The sequence below is a fragment of the Eubalaena glacialis genome, chromosome 4 (assembly GCF_028564815.1).
Source record: "Eubalaena glacialis isolate mEubGla1 chromosome 4, mEubGla1.1.hap2.+ XY, whole genome shotgun sequence".
NCBI lineage: Eukaryota > Metazoa > Chordata > Mammalia > Artiodactyla > Balaenidae > Eubalaena > Eubalaena glacialis.
The window spans coordinates 143,808,661-143,832,799 of NC_083719.1; the positions used below are offsets into that span (position 1 = coordinate 143,808,661).

The 24,139-nt window shown below is 37.8% G+C and overlaps 1 protein-coding gene across 5 annotated transcripts in view; it reads left to right on the top strand.

Moving 5' to 3' along the window:
• Positions 1–24,139, top strand: part of GABRG2 (gamma-aminobutyric acid type A receptor subunit gamma2) — a 122,858-nt gene that overhangs the window by 92,510 nt on the left and 6,209 nt on the right. For 3 of the 5 annotated variants that reach the window (XM_061188420.1, XM_061188422.1, XM_061188424.1), the window contains exon 7: positions 21,036–21,188. In XM_061188420.1, coding sequence (XP_061044403.1) covers positions 21,036–21,188 — 153 coding nt within the window. The remainder of the gene's footprint in view (positions 1–21,035; positions 21,189–24,139) is intronic. The other 2 variants (XM_061188421.1, XM_061188423.1) reach the window with 1 other exon arrangement.

The window sequence follows — 24,139 nt, forward strand, 5'->3', positions numbered from 1 at the left end:
CATCATTACTGTATAGGAATGCAGGAAATTTCTGTGCATTAATTGTGTATCCTGCTACTCTACCAAATTCATTGATTAGTAGGTTTCTGGTAGCATCTTTAGGATTCTCTATGTATAGTATCATGTCATCTGCAAACAGTGACAGTTTTACTTCTTTTCCGATTTGGATTCCTTTTTCTTCTCTGATTGCTGTGCCTAAAACTTCAAAACTATGTTGAATAATAGTGGTGAGAATGGGCAACCTTGTTTTGTTCCTGATCTTAGTGGAAATGGTTTGTTTTTCACCATTCAGAACGATGTTGGCTATGGGTTTGTAATATATGGCCTTTATTATGTTGAGGTAAGTTCCCTCTATGCCTACTTTCTGGAGGGTTTTTATCATAAATGCGTGTTGAATTTTGTCTAAAGCTTTTTCTGCATCTATTGAGATGATCATATGGTTTTTCAACTTCAATTTGTTAATATGGTTTATCACACTGATTAATTTGTGTATATTAAAGAATCCTTGCATTCCTGGGATAAACCCCACTTGACCATGCTGTATGATCCTTTTAATGTGCTGTTGGATTCTGTTTGCTAGTATTTTGTTGAGGATTTTTGCATCTCTGTTCGTCAGTGATATTGCCCTGTAGTTTTCTTTCTTTGTGACATCTTTGTCTGGTTTTGGTATCAGGGTGATGGTGGCCTCGTAGAATGAGTTTGGGAGTGTTCCTCCCTCTGCTCTATTTTGGAAGAGTTTGAGGATAGGTGTTAGCTCTTCTCTAAATGTTTGATAGAATTCTCCTGTGAAGCCATCTGGTCCTGGGCTTTTGTTTGTTGGAAGATTTTTAATCACAGTCTCAATTTCAGAGCTTGTGATTTGTCTGTTTATATTTTCTATTTCTTCCTGGTTCAGTCTTGGAAGGTTGTGCTTTTCTAAGAATTTGTCCATTTCTTCCAGGTTGTCCATTTTATTGGCATATAGTTGCTTGTAGTAATCTCTCATGATCTTTTGTATTTCTGCAGTGTAAGTTGTTACTTCTCCTTTTTCATTTCTATTAATTTGAGTCTTCTCCCTTTTTTTCTTGATGAGTCAAGCTAATGGTTTATCAATTTTGTTTATCTTCTCAAAGAACCAGCTTTTAGTTTTATTGAGCTTTGCTATTGTTTCCTTCATTTCTTTTTCATTTTTTTCTGATCTGATCTTTATGAGCTCTTTCCTTCTGCTAACTTTGGGGCTTTTTGTACTTCTTTGTCTAATTGCTTTAGGTGTAAGGTTAGGTTGTTTATTTGAGATGTTTCTTGTTTCTTGAGGTAAGATTGTATTGCTATAAACTTCACTCTTAGAACTGCTTTTGCTGCATCCCATAGGTTTTGGATTGTCGTGTTTTCATTGTCATTTGTCTGTAGGTATTTTTTGATTTCCTCTTTGATTTCTTCAGTGATCTCTTGGTTATTTAGTGGTGTGCTGTTTAGACTCCATGTGTCTGTATTTTTCACAGAGTTTTTTTCCTGTAATTGATACCTAGTCTCATAGTGGTGTTGTTGGAAAAGATACTTGATACGATTTCAATTTTCTTAAATTTACCAAGGCTTGATTTGTGACCCAAGATATTATCTATCCTTGGTAATGTTCCATGAGCACTTGAGAAGAAAGTGTATTCTGTTGTTTTTGGATGGAATGTCCTATAAATATCAGTTAAGTCCATCTTCTTTAATGTATCATTTAAAGCTTGTTTATTTATTTTCATTTTGGATGATCTGTCCATTGGTGAAAGTGGGGTGTTAAAGTCCCCTACTGCGATTGTGTTACTGTCGATTTCCCCTTTTATGGCTGTTAGCATTTACCTTATGTATTGAGGTGCTCCTATTTTGGGTGCATAAATATTTACAATTATTATATCTTCTTCTTGGATTGATCCCTTGATCATTATGTAGTGTCCTTCTTTGTCTCTTGTAATAGTCTTTATTTTAAAGTCTATTTTGTCTGATATGAGAATTGCTACTCCAACTTTCTTTTGATTTCCATTTGCATGGGGTATCTTTTTCCATCCCTTTGCTTTCAGTCTGTATGTGTCCTTAGGTCTGAAGTGGGTCTCTTGTAGACAGCATATATATGGGTCTTGGTTTTGTATCCATTCAGCTGGCCTATGTCTTTTGGTTGGAGCATTTAATCCATTTACATTTAAGGTAGTTATCGATATGTATGTTCCTATTACTATTTTCTTAATTGATTTGGGTTTGTTATTGTAGGTCTTTTCATTCTCTTGTGTTTCCTGCCTAGAGAAGTTCCTTTAGCATTTGTTGTAGAGCTGGTTTGGTGGTGCTGAATTCTCTTAGCTTTTGCTTGTCTGTAAACGTTTTAATTCCTCTGTCAAATCTGAATGAGATCCTTGCTGGGTAGGGTAATGTTGGTTGTAGGTTTTTCCCTTTCATCACTTTAAATATGTCCTGCCACTCCCTTCTGGCTTGCAGAATTTCTGCTGAAATATCAGCTGTTAACCTTATGGGGATTCCCTTTTACGTTATTTGTTGTTTTCCCTTGCTGCTTTTAATTTTTTTTCCTTGTATTTAATTTTTGATTGTTTGGTAATATATGTCTTGATGTGTTTCTCCTTGGATTTATCCTGTATGGGGCTTTCTGCCCTTCCTGGACTTGATTGACTATTTCCTTTTCCATATTAAGGAAGTGTTCAACTATAATCTCTTCAAATATTTTCTCAGTCCCTTTCTTTTTCTCTTCTTCTGGGACCCCTATAATTTGAATGTTGGTGTGTTTATTGTTGTCCCAGAGGTCTCTGAGACTGTCCTCAGTTCTTTTCATTCTTTTTTCTTTATTCTGCTCTGCAGTATTTATTTCCACTATTTTATCTTCCAGGTCACTTATCCGTTCTTCTGCCTCAGTTATTCTGCTATTGATCCTGTCTAGAGTATTTTTAATTTCATTTATTGTGTTTTTCATCGTTGCTTGGTTCCTCTTTAGTTCTTCTATGTCCTTGTTAAATGTTTCTTGCATTTTGTCTATTCTATTTCCAAGGTTTTGGATCATCTTTACTATCATTACTCTGAATTCTTTTTCAGGTAGATTGCCTATTTCCTCTTCATTTGTTTGGTCTGGTGGGTTTTTACCTTGCTCCTTCATCTGCTGTGTATTTCTCTGTCTTCTCATTTTGCTTAACTTACTGTGTTTGTGGTCTCCTTTCTGTAGGCTACAGGTTTGTAGTTCCTGTTGTTTTTGGTTTCTGCCCCCAGTGGCTAAAGTTGGTTCCGTGGGTTGTGTAGGCTTCCTGATGGAGGGGACTGTTGCCTGTTTTGTGGTGGATGAGGCTGGATCTTGTCTTTCTGGTGGGCAGGACCATGTCTGGTGGTGTGTTTTGGGGTGTCTGTGAACTTATTATGATTTTAGGCAGCCTCTCTACTATTAGGTTGGGTTGTGTTCCTGTCTTGCTAGTTGTTTGGCATAGGGTGTCCAGCACTGTAGCTTGCTGGTCGTTGAGTGGAGCTGGGTCTTAGCATTGAGATGGAGATCTCTGGGAGAGCTTTCGCTGTTTGATATTACATGTGGTTGGGAGGTCTCTGGTAGAGCAGTGTCCTGAACTCGGCTCTCCCACCTCAGAAGCTCAGGCCTGACACCTGGCCGGAGCACTAAGACCCAAGGTCATAGCACTGTTACTTAGCTGCAAAGTTGGGATTCATTCCCTGCCTTGTGACCCCAAGTCAGGTGTGCTTTGATTTCCCCCTTGTATTAAAAAGAGGATCCGTATGTTTCTGACTCCAGTTCACAGGACTGGCAGGGAAGCCACCTGGTTTGACAGCAGAAATCTCCCCACACAGGAAGCATGAAGCACTCACGAGGCTTGTCCTGGGTGGCCACGAGACGAGTAGTTCCATTTCTGCCTGCCAGAATCTTAGAAGTTTCTATAGAAACTTCTCTATAGAGGCTTTAACTGGGTTCAGTCTAATATACTATCCAGATGGTCTTAACAACACCTACTCTCTCAAGGTTGTGTCCATGAGGCAGCTTCCAGCTCAGGGAAGCTGGGAGTTGCTTATAGCAGGTGATCAGTAAACACCGGTTGCTATAAAGCTATTTAACTCCCAGTAGTAATTGATCTTCCTGAACTTTTATTTTCACTATTCCAAAATTCCAGATGTAATTCCCAGACATCATTATCCCTGCAAATCTACCTCATTAGAATTCAACAGTGGCACTCTTAAAGGATAACAGAAAAAATATCTTAAGACACATAAGTAATGGAGATTAAGAGACCAGAATTGCCTGGAGCTCCTGGATTCATGTTAAGGATTGTTTTTAGCGAAGTCATCAAATCACACACTGACAAATCTATGTGTTTTGAATATGAATGTCATTTCTTTTGGCATGAAACTCATCTCTTCACTATTGCCTATACTTTAGATATTTGGGGTAAATGGATTTTTTCCCCAAATTAAAACTATGCTAAAAAAATTGAGATTATTCTAGGTTCGTATTAGGATGTTTTAGTCTATTTTCTTTATCTAAACACTGATAGGATTTGCTTTAGAGTTTATGACTAAACTTAAGCTTTTTGTAAGATTATAGAATTGGGAATATTCTTATTCATCATGTAATCCAACCCCTGGAAGCTCAAATCTCCAGACATGAGGAATATCGAGGTTTGGACTTAATGGTGTCCAAAGTGTCTAATCCACTTAATGGTGGATTAGACAGTCTTCTCAGTGTGTGGCTTTGATGGAGCTGGATATGATTCTAGACTCATATGTGCTATGACACCAGAAATCCCAACATTAAAACTCTTGTCCATTGAGTTAAAGCATTGTGTCTACAGGAATCCCCTGTAAAATGCAATGCTGCTAGGAAAGACAATCATTAGACAATTAGTCTATCATGTCTTCTTTTGCCTAGATCAACCAGAAGGAAGGGACTGTGACACAGTTAAGTGTAGACATGAAGAAACATGTCCAAAGAGTTAAGTAACTTATCTAAAGTTATCTACCTAGTAAGAACTCATGTCAGGGTACAGATCCAGATTTGATCTCAAAGCCCACACTATTTTCACTGCATAAAGATGATTCAGAAACAGTACTGTTCAGGGAAAGCAGGTCAGAAAGCCCTGTGTGAAGTTGGGCAGTGGGTGGAAAGGAGATCTGCAGTCACACAGGACAGAGAGCATCAAGAGGAAAAGACCAGTGAAACGGAAAACGTGAGATATAATTTCAGCCTCTATCATGCTTTTGTTTAGATCCTCAGAATTAAGCAGAAAAATGGAAAACTGCTTTCTTATAACTGGTGGTCTGACTTCCTGAATGCTTTTCCTTTCCCGGGGATTAGCAAATATGGCTACATGCCAAGCCAAGTATCTCTGCTGCTTAGCTATCCCGAATTTTCTTCCCTGGCTAAGATACAATGAGGAGGTATATTGATTACAGCTCAGATTTTCATCTGGGTCATTCAACCTACATTCCGCAAGTGGTGTTCTTTTACTCGTGCAGGCAGAGAGACACTGTCAGTGTCTACCTGGAGGACAGTTGACTAAGTGTGGTGAGACTGTTCGTTGGCATCCCTTCCCTTTTCGGGGTTTGTTTTACATAACAGCATGTCACAGCTCTTCAAGGAACAATGCTAGAAACTGCCCTGGCTTCCCTTCTCATAACATATAGGAAGGAAACATCAGCACTTGCAAAATACTCTTGCTCCAAGCCCAGCTCTCAGCAGGCAGATAATCAATTTCCCCCAAAGCCGACCTCCTCCCTCTCCTCTCCTCTCCTCTCCTCTCCTCTCCTCTCCATCTTCTGCAGTGTTATGTGTGGTAACCTATGACAGAGGATGAACTGAGAGCTTCCAGTTCTCTAGCAGGAGGGTTGGGGAGTGAGGGGCCTCTCTTACGTTCCTCATTTCCAAGATGAGAGAACTGAACAAGTTGATGTCTAAAATTGCATATTTCTATGGGTTTAGTTATTGTGTTATCATTTCAGTATCATGCACCCCAAAATTGGTGCAATGCTTTTAATGGAAAGTCACCATGAGAAAATTTCAAATTGAGAATCAAGCTACTGAAATTTTGTATTTTAGATCTGATCCTTTGTGTCCCTGGATGTATAATTTTAAGTCTCCAAGTTTCAGTTACAGCTGGACTAGATGATGCTTGAGATTCCTTCTAATTCTAAACAGTCTAAACTATATGCTATCTCTTTTCCTTTTAATACATTTTTTACTTACTTTAAAGTCATAGTGGTTTAAAGGAATGATTTTACAACTAGGAACAAAGGGGGTCTATTTATATTCTATTCTTTATCAGTGTCTTTTCTTTGTTTTTATAAATTTATTTACTTTATTTATTTATTTTTTGGCTGCATTGGGTCTTCGTTGCTGGGTGCGGGCTTTCTCTAGTTGTGGCGAGTGGGGTCTACTCTTTGTTGCGGTGCACAGGCTTCTCATTGCGGTGGCTTCTCTTTGTTTCAGAGCATAGGCTCTAGGTGCATGGGCTTCAGTAGTTGTGGCACACGGCCTCAGTAGTTGTGGCTCACGGGCTCTAGAGCACAGGCTCAGTAATGGGTGGCACACGGGCTTAGTTGCTCCACGGCATGTGGGATCTTCCTGGACCAGGGCTCGAACCTGTGTCCCCTGCACTGGCAGGCAGATTCATAACCACTGCACCACCAGGGAAGCCCAGTGTCTTTTCTTAATAAGAACAACGGCTAGACAATATAAGAGACCTATGAGGAAATATGGGGAATGTTTATGTTACCACAATTTTTTTGGTATCTACAAAAGATGAACTACACATAAGTTTGGTGACTTTGACATTCACGTAGATTATGAATCGTCCATTAAAGCTGACACATGTATAAAACTCTTAGAGGAAAACATAGGCAGAACACTCTATGACATAAATCACAGCAAGATCCTTTTTGACCCACCTCCTAGAGAAATGGAAATAAAAACAAAAATAAACAAATGGGACCTAATGAAACTTAAATGCTTTCTGAATAGCAAAGGAAACCACAAACAAGATGCAAAGAAAACCCTCAGAGTGGGAGAAAATATTTGCAAATGAAGCAACTGACAAAGGATTAATCTCCAAAATATACAAGCAGCTCATGCAGCTCAATATCAAAAAAACAACCCAATCCAAAAATGGGCAGAAGACCTAAATAGTCATTTCTCCAAAGAAGATATATGGATTGCCAACAAACACAAGAAAGGATGCTCAACATCACTAATCATTAGAGAAATGCAGATCAAAACTACAATGAGATATCATCTCACACCAGTCAGAACGGCCATCATCAAAAAATCTACAAACAATAAATGCAGGAGAGGGTGTGGAGAAAAGGGAACCCGCTTTCACTGTTGGTGGGAATGTAAATTGGTACAGCCACTATGGAGAACAGCATGGAGGTTCCTTGAAAGACTAAAAATAGAACTCCCATATGACCCAGCAATCCCACTACTGGACATATACCCTGAGAAAACCATAATTCAAAAAGAGTCATGTACAATGACTCAATGTTCAGTGACACAATGTTCACTGCAGCTCTATTTACAATAGCCAGGACATGGAAGCAACCTAAGTGTCCATCGACAGATGAATGGATAAAGAAGATGTGGTGCATATATAAAATGGAATATTAGCCATAAAAAGAAATGAAAGTGAGTTATTTGTAGTGAGGTGGATGGACCTAGAGTCTGTCATACAGAGTGAAGTAAGTCAGAAAGAGAAAAACAATTACCATATGCTAACACATATATAGAATCTAAAAAAAAAAAAAAAAAGTTTCTAATGAACCTAGGGGCAGTACAGGAATAAAGACACAGACGTAGAGAATGGACTTGAGGACATAGGGAGGGGGAAGGGTAAGCTGGGATGAAGTGAGAGGGTAGCATTGACATATATACACTACCAAATGTAAAACAGATAGCTGGTGGGAAGCAGCTGCATAGCACAGGGAGATCAGCTCTCGGGGCTTTGTGTCCACCTAGAGGGGTGGGATAGGGAGGGTGGGATAGGGAGGGTGGGAGGGAGATGCAAGAGGGAGGAGATATGGGGATATATGTATATGTATAGCTGATTCACTTTGTTATACAGCAGAAACTAACACAACATTGTAAAGCAATTATACTCCAATAAAGATGTTAAAAAAAAAAAAAAAAAGCTGACACATGGCAAAGAAGAAAAGAGAGAGACCTCTTTTTGCAGAGAAGGGATCTTCTCTTTTTAATGTTTGGTCTTAAAACATCACCAAGAGTATCTTCCCTACCTTTGCAAAGGTTAAAGATACTAACGTTTAACTTAAAGCAGCTATTTTCAATTCTGTAACGTCCTATACTTGCAAACCAGTTTACAAATGTTTCCCATTACTACTTCCATGCCACAAAAATCAATATGTTGTTACAGAATTTTGGGGGGGTGAAGGAGCTATAATATATATTAATAATTTCTACAAAGTACACATCCTATAGAAACTGCTTGAAAAGAATCAGTGAGATTTTTGCTCCCTACAGGGAAGGCTGTAGAGGAGAAGAAAGGGACTTGCATTTTCTCACTATTTAAACACCAGATTCCAAGTGGGCTACAATTTCATTAATGCCGACACCAAATCCTCCTTGGGAGATCTCTCCTGATCAGCTGCTTGATAAGTTGTTTCCTTAATGCTGAGAGAACAATAGTGCTTAGCAAATAACATAACTGTCTAAAATTAAGGATTATTATTTTTTTATTCTGTTTCTTTGCAAATCAGAAAAGCAGTTACTCCACAGTAAGCATTGGTTAACTCTGAAGTTTATTCAGAAACTCAAGCATGGGAAAGAAGAGAGAAAATCTAATTAAATCTTTAATGCATAAAACTATAGTTCAGTTTTACAACTCATAGTTTAGTTATTTAAATGACAGTATTAATGAAAACGAAAAGGTTCTCGGGGTAAATTGAGAGACGTGGCTCCTGGTGCAAGTTCCATGGTGAGAACCCTGACCTTTGGGAAGCCCCTGTACACCCCAGAGCCCCACTTTCTCTTTTGGAAAATGAAGAAACTGGCCTGATCTCTAAACTCTCTTTTAGCTCTGACACTGTAGGATCAAATCCAAATTCTAATTCAGCAATGAAAGCATTGAAAACTCCCTATATAATGAGGCCAAAGACAGTTTCAGTTTTGGTGAGCAGAGCATTACACCATTGTTCTTGATGCTGATTAGACACAGAATACCATCTGCGAAAATAAAGCAAGTACCAACTCAAAAAAAAAACAACAACACATGGATTTGGAAGGCTTTTGATAATCCCCTACATCACTCCTGCCATAGCAGAAGTCAGATAGAAAGCAAATGCCGCAGACTACAATTCACATGATCCTCCTCTCAGGACAGCTGCTCGCAGAGGCCCATTTTGCTCGAAAACGAAATCCTCATCTTCCCTGTGGACAGAGAATGCTGGGCATCAATCCCCTGGTCTAGACTGTCCTGTACAAAATGAAAGAGACACAACACTCTATGTGGCAAACACACTGATGCTAGAATTCATTCTTGGACATATAAATTGAAAACCAAGACAGCCCTGAGGTCTGAATCCCAAATATAACCTGAAAGTTGATGTGGTAGCCTACTTTTTTCAAGGTTTCATATTATTTTCCTTTATTACACAAGCAAGTCCACTACAAGGGTGTTTTGGTGGATAGAAGGAAGCGATTGTGCTATCAGTGAAGCAGAGGCAGGACAGATGTCGTCTCACCAGCCCTGAGGTGGACTCTTGAGTTTGCAAAGACTCACACCTCAAGCACAAGGCCTGCTGCCCTCCAGTAGGGAGGCTTCTGCTCTCACGGCTGCACTGTGGCCTTCTCATGCTTTTGTCTGTAATGGAGTCTTCTCAGGGGAAGCAAGAGAATGGATTATTCTGCTCTCTTTTCTTTTACCCCAAGTGGCCGTTACAGTGCAAAAGGAGAGGTCCTGTCAGGTGTAGAGCTACAGAATCTTTAGGTTTAAAACCAGAGGAGGAAAGAATGAGATTAAGCTTTTGATTTTCTGACAGGAGGAGAAAAATAGAAATATTTATTGTAAATATAAATCAATATGAAAAGCTCTATATACAACTAAATTCTCAAGGTCATGAGACCCTCTGACTTATGTAAAGACATTTAAAAAAGGAAAAAAATGGTCATAACATTCAGGAACACATATTAAGCACCTACTATGTCTCAGTCTATGTTATAAACACTCTACAGGAATCATTCTACTTAATCCTCATCACAACTCTGTGATGTAAGGGTGACTATCATCTGCATTTTTCCATGTGGGAAAACCGAGACAACAGACATTAAATAATCTCCTCAAGGTTATGGAGCAAATGAATGTCCAACTAAAGCTAGTGTTTTTTCTTTTTTCTTTTTTTTTGGGTAAATGTCTCATTCCTTCATTTTTTTTTTTAATAAATTTTAAAACTCCCATTGGTGAAATCTGGACATATATTTCAAATATGCAGATTTAAATAACATCACTAATAATAATTTTTCAATATGAAAATAATATTTAACATTTGGTATAGGATTTCCACAAGGTCTGTTATCTAATTAAATTAGTCATATTTTGTAAAGAAGACAAAAGAGGAGAAAGAGATTTACCCAAGATCACACAACAAGATCATAGCCAGACAGGAATTAGAACCCACGTGCTGACTTTGAGTTGCAGTGCTTTTCCACCCAAAAGATGAAGTTTCATGATTCACAGATACTGAGCTTTTTTAGAACCAACTCTATGTAGTAGATATAATTTATGATGTAGTTGATATTTTTTACAGTAGTAATGACTTTTGACAGACATCTTAAAAACTACCTTGAATATCACAAAATTCAAAACTTCCTGGGTGAAAGAATTCCAGCAGGAAGGAAAACAAAATAAAACAAGACAAACAAACAAAAAAACAAACCTTTAAAATGGAGTGCTTGGGCATAGAGCAAAGAGCAAGTGAGATCAAGTTTTTAAGCCTACAATTGTGCAGAGTATCCCTAGGAGTGATTTGACATCTTGGGGAACATTTTGTGATCTGACCTTTTGCAATCATTGCCTGCAGTTGCCTGAATTCGGATGTTCTTTTTCCAGCTGCTTTTCAAAGTCATTTTAGAAAGCTTGGTATTCTGGTAACATTAGGTTTCTTAACCTCTGTGGAGTCTTTTCTTTAAGCAAATGTCAGTGCCTGGGTTAGACTAAGCACGTCTGCCTTCAAAGGCAAAGTTATGCCAGGCCCGTTGAAAGAGTGAAAAAAAAAATGAGAAAATAAAGTATTTTTGCTAATATGCTTATTTCTCCAGAAGAGTTTTCTGGGTTTTGAGGGACAATTACTAATAATATTTCTCTTTGTCTCCTGACTTTGAAACCATTTGTGAGATGCATTCATAAATTCAACAGAGAGTTCAAATATCATCTTCATTGCTGGTAGCATTGGTTTAGAGGATAAATTTGTAGTCAGACTTGGGATTCTTACTATATCTCATCCAGATCTAATCTTTGGTATTAACCAACTCAAAGGAGAGTTGGGTGTGCAAGACCAACATACTTGCTTAACTGGCTGGCTCCAACTGAGTCCCTGTAGTAGGGACTAAGTGAGATAAAGCTCTAGATTAACCTCTAAAAATTAGTCCATGGTTTGACTCAGGTAGAGCTAACCAAATGGAGAACAGACACAAGTGACTGTCAGATCCATCTAATAAGGAAACACAAGTAAGGAAATTGGCTAACTGTGCCAGTTTCGTCAATCAGATAACATAGAATGAATAAATTGGCAAGAAGTCAGCAGGGAATGTTTTCTTTCCAGTACTTCTGAAAGGGTGGAAATTCCTGTTTAATAGGTCAGGAAAAAATGAGAGATGATGAAAACTGTGGCTGCTTATGCCTAAAGACTTCATTTTCCAGGGGCTGAACTATGAACCATGCCTTTTCCTACTGGGAAGTCTTGCTTCTTTCCAAAGATGATGACTGGGATTTCTACTCACTTCCTGAGGAGTACCATCTCATCACTTCTGTGCCAGAATGGCACAATATAACATATTGGTCACTTTTCTGTAGCCCTGGGATTACAACTGTGACAAATCAATTGAAATTTCTAATTACAAGGAGCATGAAGTCCTTCCTCAGCTAGCATGTACCTAAGGTTGACTGGAAGTAAATGACTGCTATCTTTATCAGGATTTCTCGGATTTTCACTGATACCTCCATTAAGCCAGTCTAATTTTCTTATCAAAGTTGACAGACAGATATTACTCTAGTATGGTGTGTGCTCCTTATTGGTATCTCTCTTCTGAGCTATTAAAAATATTTCCAGTCAGCAACTTGAAGCCAGGAGAACTAAGTGGAAATATGAATTCACATTTTAAAATTTTACCTGAAATGAGACTTCTCAAAGAGAAACATTGTGAGATCTGGTGGTATCACTGTAATCTGCTATGTAAGGAGTAACCACACATAAAAGGACATTTTGTTACCTTTCAATACCAAGCCATGTTGCTATGTAATTAGTCTGTACTGCAGAGTCCAAGTTGAACAGAAAAGAATATGTAATTTTTGTGACATAAATTTGTGAACTATATTAAAATGATATGTTCATATAAACAAGAACAAGGCGGACTTCTTAACTATTGTTCCTGACAGTTGCAGGTAGTCTTTTAACAGAGGCTAAAAAAAAAAAAAAAAAAATCACTGAACAGGAAGCTGCATGTACTACTCATCTATACATTGTCTCTGAAAGGTTACAAAACACTTTCCCTACCATTAGAAAATATGGTTTTTCACCACAGCCTTAGTGATAGGTGTGATTATCCCTATTTTACTGGGAGAATTTGAACAATTTACCCAAATCCCTGCACCTTGTTAATGACATCACTAGTACCTGAATTCTGGGACTGGATCCTGTATATTTTCCACTACAGTGAACTACTCTGCCCTTATGTAAAACATGTTTTACTATCTAGTCAGATGTTTGTAAGAGTTAAGTTTAATTACACTGGGACATTGCATTTCCTTTGAATGGATCAAAGTAGCAAATGCATTCATTTGTATCTTCAGCTTTAGATTTCTGAGACAGAGTTGTTTTATTTATACAAATCCCCAGGTGGATTCATTTGCTACAGTGTCGGAATTTGATGATGGGCTCAAAATTACAAAAGCCGCGTTGAGCTAAGAATCAGTGGTGGCTTTTTCAGAGGGTGAGGAAGAGAAGCTATTACACTAATAAAAAGAGTGTTCTAGAAAGGAGTGCAGAGAACTGAGATCTTAGCAAATACCTAGGTCCTGTTTGAACCTAGAAAAAACCACTATCTCGAGGCTTTGCCAATATTGAATTTCCTTTCATCTAGAGCTGTTCTCCAAGAGGAAAATTCTAGAATGGTTGTTAAGTTAGGCTGGCATTCTAGACAAATGAATTTCAATCCTCCTAAAAGTAACAGGTCTATTATATAAGGTTTAAGAGCAAATGAAAGGAATTTTTCTTGTTGTGATCGGGGCCCCCAGTCGTCCATACCAGCTTTCTATATTAACCCCATTCAGTAACTGCCCAACTTTCTGCTTTTTTGCTTTGTCTCCATGATCCTTACCACTGGCTCAAAATGGGCAGGCTGTTTACTACAAAAAGAGTACTGGTTTGGGAGGCGGGAGTCTTGGGTCTGCCACTCTGTGTCCTTGGATAAAACACCTGTCTTTTTCAATGGGTCTCAATTGTTTAACCTTGAAGAGGATAGACTTGATTGATATAAATGCTAGGGCCCTTTCTAACTTTAATTCTCTTTTGAATGTTTAGTAGCACTTCTATGCTTGTATGTGCCAGAATGGTGTTAATTATATTCCACAGATTACACTACTTTGTAATCATAACTGACATTAATAGGCCTTTTCCTGTGTGCCAGGAATTTACCAGGCACGTTATATATCTTAACTCTTTTTATGTTCATGATAACCCTATGAGGTATATTCTCTTACCATCCCTACTTTACAGATAAGGAAGTCAAGACTCAGAGTTAAGGCACTTGCCTAAACTCATACCACCAGAGAGTGACAGGACTAGAACTTTTGAACCCAGCCTGACACCACAGTCCTTGCAGTGGACGCTTTTGATGTCCCCTCCTTCCCATTACCTTTTCTGAGCTGGTGCACCCATTGCTCAGGTGCTGCAAAGGTTGGCTGCTCACAGCGCGTCACCGTCCGCTTCTCTGGAGGACGGCCTTTGACCAGCAGAGAGCCATATGAACTAGGAGATTAAGACCACCCCACCTTAGCCTGTGGAGTACAAATGACTGCTGCTCTGGCCTCAGGGTGGGACTAACTCTGTGGCGCAGTTTGTTCCAGAACCTCCTGGAAGCTCTCCTCCTCAGGCTGAAGCAAATCCATGCTTAGCTTTTTTTCTGCTGCCCTTGCCTGCTTCCCTCACTCCCCGTTTTCTAACAGCTAAACCCCAACAAGGCACCCTTGCAGGAATTCTGGACTCCACCTTGGCTTCTAACTTGAAGCAGCTCCTGTTCTTCAAGACAAATCTGTGCTCCCTTCCTCAGTGCAGAAGTCAGAGGGAGTCTTGAAAAGATGGATTTAGCCTGGAAAATAATTATAAATTACACTTTTTATTTTTCATTGTGTTCTCCCCAATTGCCATTTTGTTCTTTTTTCATTACCATATGAGCTTGAACAAACAACAGATGAAATAATAATGGTGACGTTTTGAAATGAAAACACTCGTATTAGACTTAACGTGGAAGACTGTGATGGCTGTTCAGCCCTCTGTCCTCTTCCCTCCCTAAGTGCATCTAGCTGAGACACTCAAATCACCAATCAATTCTTTAATAAGCGTTATGCAGCCACTCTGATGCAGCTGATTTTCCTTTTTTTTTCTCTTCTTGGCAAGCAGCTAAGACTACTAACAGCTCACTGTGACCTTATATCCACATCTTTGGGGATTAAGTTCAGCAAGGTATCCAGTAAAAAATATTTCCAGAAGCAATAATTTCTAAAGTAACGTTTAACATTTTAAAAGCCCATGTTGATCTCTGCCTTGGTCTTAAATGCTTTGGGTGTATAGTTCATCCGGAATTTTTTTTCATACCCATCTGAGCTACAGCATTTATTCATTTAACAAATAATTGTTGAATTCCTTCTGTGTACCAGGCACTGTACTAGATGCTGAGAATGAAATAGTGAGCTAAGTAGCTATAGTCTAAAATGTAATTCAATATTCACACCAATCATATACTTCCAATTAAGATCAGCTCTATGAGAGTCATGTGGTGCTATGAGATCTTACTGAGAACATCTGATCGAATAATGGCTTCTCTGATGATGGGATACATTAATTGACATCTGAAGAAAGAATGGAGTTAAGTAGAGATGGGGATATTAGACTTTGAGCTGAGGGAATCAGCATGTGAAAAGACCCTAACGTGAGAGGTAGCAGGGAGCATTTAAGGAACTGCAAGAACCCCAGCTGGAGTGTAAAGAAATACTATTTAAGATGAAGCTGGAGAATAGTCAGGGAAAAGACGACACGAAGTCTTACAGGACAAGTTAAAGACTTTTAATGTGTCCTGATATCAAAGGACAACAGTGGAAGGGTTTGGAGGTATATGTATATGACATGATTGGAGGTGTGGAAAGTATTTCAGAAATTGGAGGCAACATAGGCAAATGAGGACAAAAGAATGAACAGTACCCCTCGGGAGAGCAGAAGGTAAATCAGGTTGGGTGGGCATAAAATGGAGAGATTATAAATGGTGTGAGACACAGCTGGGATGGTTCATTGTGGACCAGGGCAAATGGACTAGAATCGTGCGTTGAGTAGAATGGATTTTATTCTGAAAAACTTGAAGGGAATGGCATGAGCATAAATGCATTCTAGAAAGATTAGCTTAGACCAGCACTGTCCAACTGAGCTTTCTATAATTTAGTAACTTCTATAATTTTATAAATAAATATATAAATAGCTGTTAAGCACTTGAAGTGTGGCTTGATCAACTGAGGAAATAGAATTTAAAATTTTTTTTAGTTTTCAATTTTACTTAAGATGGCTACCACTTAGCACAGGTCTAGTCGCAGTACGGGGTATATGTGTGTAGTGTGTGCTGGTGTTGGGGGCGGCTGGAAGGTTGGAATGAGGAAAAGGATTGAAGAGATAAGCTGGGAATCTGGGAGAGATATGATGCCAGGAAGAAAAAAGACAGGAAAATTATAGAAGCATGAAATGAAAATATTTAATTTATTTTCTCTAGGGCTTAGAGAACATGAAGGGAATAATGAGAGGGAGAGAAACCTAGATTAAATTCAAATTACAGATAGCCTTGCATGCCACTCTAAGGAGTTTGGACTTTCTGTAAAGAGGAGCATGGATCTCTAAAGGTCTGGGAAGATTGACATTTAAGCAGAACTTTCAAAAATGTGCTTGCCAGAAACTTCATCTAATCAGGGTGTGTAAGATAAATTAGCATGTGTGTTTTATTAGAGTCCTTGTGCCTTGGAGTAGTGACACTATATTCATATGTCTTTCTTAGCCTGAGGACTCCCTCATGGCAAAGATTACAGTTTAGCTATTTTGCCCTCTCTTGACCTTCAAGGACCTAGTTGCCGGAAAAATGTTGAATGTAATTCCAGAAGAGCTGAGAGCCTAAGCCATGACTGGGAATGGTTGGTGAGTGACAGATGCAGAAACACTTGGGAGTGACATGCATAGAAGTTAGCAGCTGATTGAATTTGAAAGGCTTTTCTCTCCCACAATGCTCTAGGTGCATAAGGTCAGGGATTGGGATTCTGCCCAAGGACTGGGTATTCTACTCATACTTTTGGGCACGGAGCAAATGTTGAAAAACACTTGGTGCCAATTGAAAGGCAATATTTAATAAACATTTTTTTTGCAGTGTTTATTCCAAATATCTAGAAGTAAAATATATTGTTATCTGCTTCCAGATTACCTTCCAGCTTACGTCAGTGTGCACCCCTACCAAGAGTGTGTAGCTCTGTTCTCTGTCCATGTTTTGTCAGCACTAGAAATTACCAGCGTATTTTTTTCCCTGATATGATTGATAGGCTAAAAATGAAATACTGTGATTTTACTTTGCATTTCACTGATCACTACTGAAGTTGAGAATCTTTTCTTCTATTTAGTATCTATGAATTGTCCATTCATTTTTTTCAGCCTAGTTAAAAATGTGGGTCTCTTTCTCAATAATTAAGAGCATAACTTATGTATCAGTGATATTAGCCTTTGATTTCTTATTTATTTGGGAAATATTTTATTCAAATGTGATATTTTGCCTTCTAAAATGATTTAAAGGAAAAATACCTATAATACAGAAGTTCTAAGTTTTACATGGTAAACCTGTAATTTTTTTCTCCTTTATGTTTGTTTTATGGTATACTTGACAGAGCCTTTTCCACATTAAGGTTATGAAGATGTTCTATTATATTTTTTCCTTATGTAGTATTTATAGTCACGCTTAAATTTGAATCTTCAGTACATCTTAAATTTATTGTTGTGTGTTAGGTGAGGTACGGATCTAATTTCAGAAAACCCTTTTCCTAAATGAAGTTGTAGCCAACAAACTCTCCTGCCTGCCTGTGGTCAAAACCAGCCCTGTGGAATTATGCCTCAGATTCAATGAGGAGTGATAAAGGAAGATCTACTGCATTGTCTCAACACATCTCTCTCTGTCTCTCTGAGTTGTAGTAAGAGACAAAATAATCTTGTTCTCATTTAATCCATTTAATTTAGAATCAGTCTGTGAGATTCCATCGGTCTGTATCTCCACATTACCTTATATAGTGCTCTTTGCATAAAAGTGATTAAAAATATTTGTTGACAAATAAAAAAGAGACTAGAGAAAGGAATGTAAGGAAGAGAATATTAACACTAATTATGCCTTCAACTTAACCTGGTAGGGAATATATACTCTATTCAACTATATTTAAGTGGAGTAAGAAACTTGGAAGAGGAACAAAGTGGTTTTAGTTTTTTCAGCATCCTGACAAAACGTTTAGGAGGTTTAAAGATAATATTTGCAAACCATACAGCCCAGTGTCTGCACACAGTAGGTCCTCATTCCTGGTAACTAGAAAATAGTTATTTTATTATTTCAGGCATTCACTGGAGGGGAAGATGTATCTATCATGGAATCTTTAAGGTTTTAAGAGGAGATAGCTTCATGTATGAAATAAGAGCCTAAACACTCCAATAAGTCTGAATTTTAAAGCTTTCAAATGGTTAACATCACAACTAAAAAAATAATAACTGAAGTTCATTATTCACTGAACTGTTGCTGTCTTCCTAAAACTAGACATAAGAATCTTACAAAAAATAAAAACTGAACATTAATGGGTGTTATTCAACTTATATGTCTTCTCTACTCAGTCATAGCCTGTGTGTGTTACATTCTAAATTAGGACAAAAACAGGGAACCAAACTAATTTATAAAATGCTATGACTTTAAATATCATATGTTAGAATAAATCAATAGAGAGAATAAATTTGAAGTGGCTGAAATAACCACCTTTGACTTTAAACCTTTTGGGCTTGGGGAAATCACTGATGTGGCACTTTCAGGAGATTTGATTTTATAGGGTTCTCAGCCGGAGAGTGTTTAAAAATACAAAAAGTGATAGAGCCTTAGATATAAGACAGGCATCAGGCTGTCACTGTGAAGCTGCTTTGCTTTTAAATGGCCTGTTCCCAAGTTTGAATCCATAATCTAGTGACAGAAAAGCTTTGGATTTGCTGGCAAAGATGAAAGATGCTCAAAAGCTATTACCTTAAAATAGAAATTGATAGATAAATAGGCTGTGGAAGTTTAGATTCTGACCTAAAGGGAAGTGGAGAATTAAATTGAGATAATTATCTGTTCACTTGAGGCAAAATTAAAGTTCACCTTTAAAAAAGAGTCAGATCATTAATGCCAAAGTGTAGATTCTCATTCACTTACATGATAAGGAGTAAAAAAGGAGTTACTAAAATTGTCTCGATTTATCTAAAATATTATAATTCATAAAGTTTCATTTAAACACATGTTTAAAATATGCAGAGTATTCTCAAGGACTTGGAAAATAGGGAGAAAAAGTGCCCCTGAATATTATTATTTAAAAAGAAAACCTCTCTTTCTTTGTGTTTCCTATGTAGAATAAGAAACTTGAATTCGCCTCTGGTATTGTGATCAAAGAAACAGGAAAGAAAAAGATAGATATTAATAGGGATCATCTCAAGTTAAATGTCTTTATTCCTCAATCATCACCTGCGTCTGTTATATTCTAAATTAGAACAAAAGCAAAGACCAAACAAATTTATGAAATGCTATGACTTTAAATAGCTTAAGTCCAAATAAATCAACACAGAGAAGCATCATCTCAGGGAACTAACCAAAATCTAGTTATGATCAATAAGAAAATTCCTACCTTTAACTTTTCAGGGATAATTGCTAAATAATGGCTAATTACTGCTCTTGGACAGGGAACCAATGTTCCCATGGGAGCCTAATTCCCTAATTAGTGTCTGGGTCACTAATGTTGCCTTAACCAGGATACTGAATTAGACAAGTGACAGTCCATCAATCCACCAAAGGGCAGTATTAGGAGGTATTCATAACCCCACTTAGGAAACACTGCAGGGTTAGAGGAGTCTTTACTCCCTTGAAGAGTACCCAGTGAAGGGTTTTCCATCTCAGCAGCTTAGAAGGGTGTGGGGTGAAGCTTGAGAGGGGGAAGGAAGAAGTGGACTAAGTAGTAAAAATTCACCCAGCTAAGTCAGTCTTCTCCCCATGAAGCTTCTAAAGTGCCTTATTTTCGAATCAGATCTAAATCATCTAAGTAAGTAGAGAAACACAGACATGAAGCCAAGTAATTCAACTAAAACACATGATTGGGATTTCATTGTCCATGCATTTTAGGACAAATCACAATTTAGTAAAGAAAAAAGAAGCAACATTTGAAAAGTGGTCTCATGTTTTGCCTCACATTAGGAGAGCAGATATAGTCTTTGAAACTGATGTTCTCTAACAGTACTATAAAGAAACATAAATATATAGTAACTGCGATATGTCTCTATAGTATATTTTCTAACTTCAAAAATTAAAATTTTGTAAAATTTCACTTGGAATCATACAAAATTAAAGACATGGAATTTTAAAAACAATGCATGCATCATGATTTTAACGAATCAGAGACTTGGGATTATGTCACATTACATTGTTCTCATGCATAGCTATATGGTTGTTCTTGGATTCCTTGATTACTCTCTGTATTATTTACATAAACTCCTTTGTAACCCAAATGTTCCAGAATACAACTTCTTGATTTTTGTTTCTTTCTCTATATTTAAATATATAAATATATTCATTCATTTAATCATTTACTCAACAAATGTTACTGAATGCCTATTTGGAATCAAGCAGGATGCTAAGTACTGATAGGGCAATGATGGGCTAGAGTAGGCACAGTCTGTGGACTCATGCAGATAAAGTCTAATAGGTGGGACAGATATTACAAAAATAACCACACGAATGAATGAGAAATTACAAACAAGTTAACTGCTATGAAGGAAAATCACAGGATTCAACGGAAATATGAGAAAATGTCTCAGCATAGAAATGTGGTTATAAACTGAGTAAAAGAGTCATTTATTAGTACCAAGCACCAGGATATTTCTCTCTGGTTTGTATGGAGAAAGGTCCTGAGAACAAGAGGAAATTGTTACAAATCTTAGGATTCATTGCAGGCAAGAAAGGCACAGAGTAGAAACACTGTTTCTTTCCCTCTCCACCAAACAAAAAATTTCACATTGTGTGTATTAAGTAGGCAGAGAAGACAATGTCAAAAATCACAGGAAAGAAGAAAATAGGAGCAATGTGCTCAAAAATGTTTCCTTCCATCAGTAATCACATTGCTTCTAAAAGGATCAGAATTCAGTACAGGTTGGGTTTTGCTTTTTGTTGTTTTTGTTCTTAACGCAGGTGGGTTAAAACTTTCAAGTGCACATAAGAGTTATATACATGCTCATTTTCAAACACTTTCCAATTTTGTTAAGGGTTTTCATGGTCTATCTTTGTTCTGTTCCAGGAGATTACGTGGTCATGACCGTCTATTTTGACCTGAGCAGAAGAATGGGATACTTCACCATCCAGACCTACATCCCCTGCACACTCATCGTTGTCCTATCCTGGGTGTCTTTCTGGATCAATAAGGATGCTGTTCCAGCCAGAACTTCTTTAGGTGAGACACGATTCTTTGTGTTGTACTGTCCCAAGGTAAGTACCAAATATAACTAATCTTTATTCCCTTTAAAAATTGACTTGCTTTTAATTCAGTCATCAATTACATAGAAATGCCATTTGTTTCATTTTAAAGAAAACTAGCATATTAAAAAAAAGCAGCAGTGTATAAAGTTTCCTAGTTTTGTTTTGCTAAGTTACCTCCATAGGCTTTCTTCAGTAAGTTTTTAAATAAACTGGGGTGGGGGGGGGGAACTTTTCTTTTCAGTAGATTTTTTTGTTTTGATCTCTGGGCAGTAGTACACTAGAGCTGCTCACACCAGCTCATGAGAGCTGATTGTGTTTATCTTTTCCCAATGTTGTTTTCAGTGATGCCACATTGGTAGTGAAATCAACCAAGGTGAAAATATTAACAACACGGAAATAGGCAAACACTAAAAATCAGGGGCACCTTTTTTCTAGGAAATCAATTGTTACACATTTACTAGCACACCACTGGCTATTGATTAATTTCAACATGCATAATTATTGTGACATTTGAAGACATACATACACAGTAATTGGCTCCTTATAGAAGAACCATTGAAAAGATTATTTTGGGGAAAACATAATTACCTGTGAAATTCTGGGACCCCTCTCTCCACTTTTAAGATTATTTGCAATTTGCTTGATCTCTTGTATATGGTGATATCTGTCTTGGAGTTTCACATCTTTTTCCTCACACAAGGAAAGAGGACTCACGTAGATTACAACAAAGCCACAGACACACAGGGACATTGGAGGCTAGGCCCATGAATAAAATTCTCATACTACATAAAATTTCCTAGAGACTTAACTAAAACTACTGAAAAATGAATTATAAAACCACTGTCCTCTTTTATCATCTGTATGAAAACTAGAACCATATTTCTTGCTCACTCTTTGACTAGAGAGGCAGTATCATGTAATAGTTAAGAGCTTGGATTTTGAAGTCCAGAGAATCTGGATTTCAACCCACACATATGGTATGGCCTTGGATATGCCCTTTAAGTCTCTGCAAATCACATTTTACTCACATGTGAAACATATATCATTTCCTGTACCTAACTGTGGGGTTTTATTAGGTGAAATTAGGTATTCCATGCAAAGTGCACAAAGCATAGTAGGGCCTCAGAAATGTTAGCAATTATAGTCATTTTCTGACAAAGTGATCTGTACCACGTTATTAAAACTGAGGGCAGAAATGATTACTGGGGAAAAAAAGACATCATTTGCATTTTTGTTCTCCTCCAAACCTAATTTAGTCTCCCATCTGTTTCAAAATAAAGTTATTTTGAGTTTTTCTGTTATATGAGGTACTTTATGTTACAGGCTCTATTTAACAATTATAATGTCCTGTCTAATGCTACATGCTAAGACAAACCCAAATATGCTGAGTCTATTACTTTAGGACTATTACCTGTGATTGTGAGTAGTGTATTGCATTACATGCTTATAAGTCTGTTACATCAGAATGTAAATGTCTTTTTCACTCCCAGTATAGTGCCTGGCACATGGCTGGTACCTCAATGATTATTCAAGGAATGTATGCACTTATGAACGGATGGAAAAAATGCACTGATGCATTCCAATCTACCCATTCCAAAAATATTTTAAGGGAAGGATTTTAAATCAATCTCTTCTCTTGAAGTCTAGTTCCTGCTGGTCAAAATCCCTCTTAAGACCACTCTAGTAGCTCATTTCCACCACTTATTCGATGAGTGCTCACTGGCAAAAGACCACGGTGGGAGAAGGGATCAAGGTGAGTGGGCTGAGGAACGAGGGACGGGTCCCCAAGCACATAGCAGGTAGGTGGCTCCTCTTATTTGTTGATCATTTACTATAAGTCAGGCGTCTTCAACATGGTCCCCATGCTTTTTCTACTCTTCACAACAGCTGCATGTAGAAGTTGTAATGATAATAAAGGTTATTATCACACTTTTAGAGCTAAGGAAGCAGAGGCGCTGTAAGGTTAAATGACATTTACAAGGTCACACAGCCAGCAGATAGTAGATTTGCACCTTGGCTGACTGACACCTAGATTTGCTCTGGGTGAGACCTTGTTGAAGGCCAGCTGTGGGAAAAGGTAGGGTGCTGAGCTGAGCCGGTTTCTCTGTTTTAGCTTTGCTGTCTTACTTCTTTAGATCAGTGCGTCTTAGATTTAACTGCACATTTAAGTCAGTAGGGGACCTTTAAAATTACAGCTGCCATAGTCCAACCCCAAGAGATGCTTAATTTGTTGACAGCATGGGCTGGGTGTCAGGATTAAAAAAAAAAAAAAAAATTCCCAGGTGATTCTAATGTGTGATCAGGCTTAAGAACACTGACCTAGATTTCACTGAGTCCAATTACCTTTTCCAGTGTTTACAATCAAGAGTTGAACCAGATGACATTAAACACCTGTGAACTTCAAATTTATTGCCCTAGAACAGTTAGAGAGCCAAGTTGTTTGATGAGTGAGATAAATATACCCATGTGGCTCAGAGATTGACTGCTTTCTAAACTCAGATCACCACAGAATAGGGAATATTCATTTTGGAACTTACAACACTTGAGTATAGTTTGGTACACAAGTGGTAGCTGGTGAGGTTTAATCATGATGTAAGGATGATGGATGAAACAAGGACAATATGAATTGGTATTTTTCACCCAAGTTATGAGGTAAGGTAACATGCCTGAAGAGCTTACTTCATGCCAAGACTGGAGGAATTGAAAAAAGCTATGGATATTTTTCATGTATCTCAGGTAAGAGAACTCTAATTTCTTTGCTTGGCAAAACTAGGCTTAAAAACCACATTAAAAACAAACAAAAAAACCACATCAGGCTATCTTGTTGTTGGTAAATCACTTAAAACTACCATTTGTCTATTCTTCATTGTTCTCTTCTCTGTGGCTCCAGGCAGACCTGAAAATATCTTGAAGCATTTTTTGAAG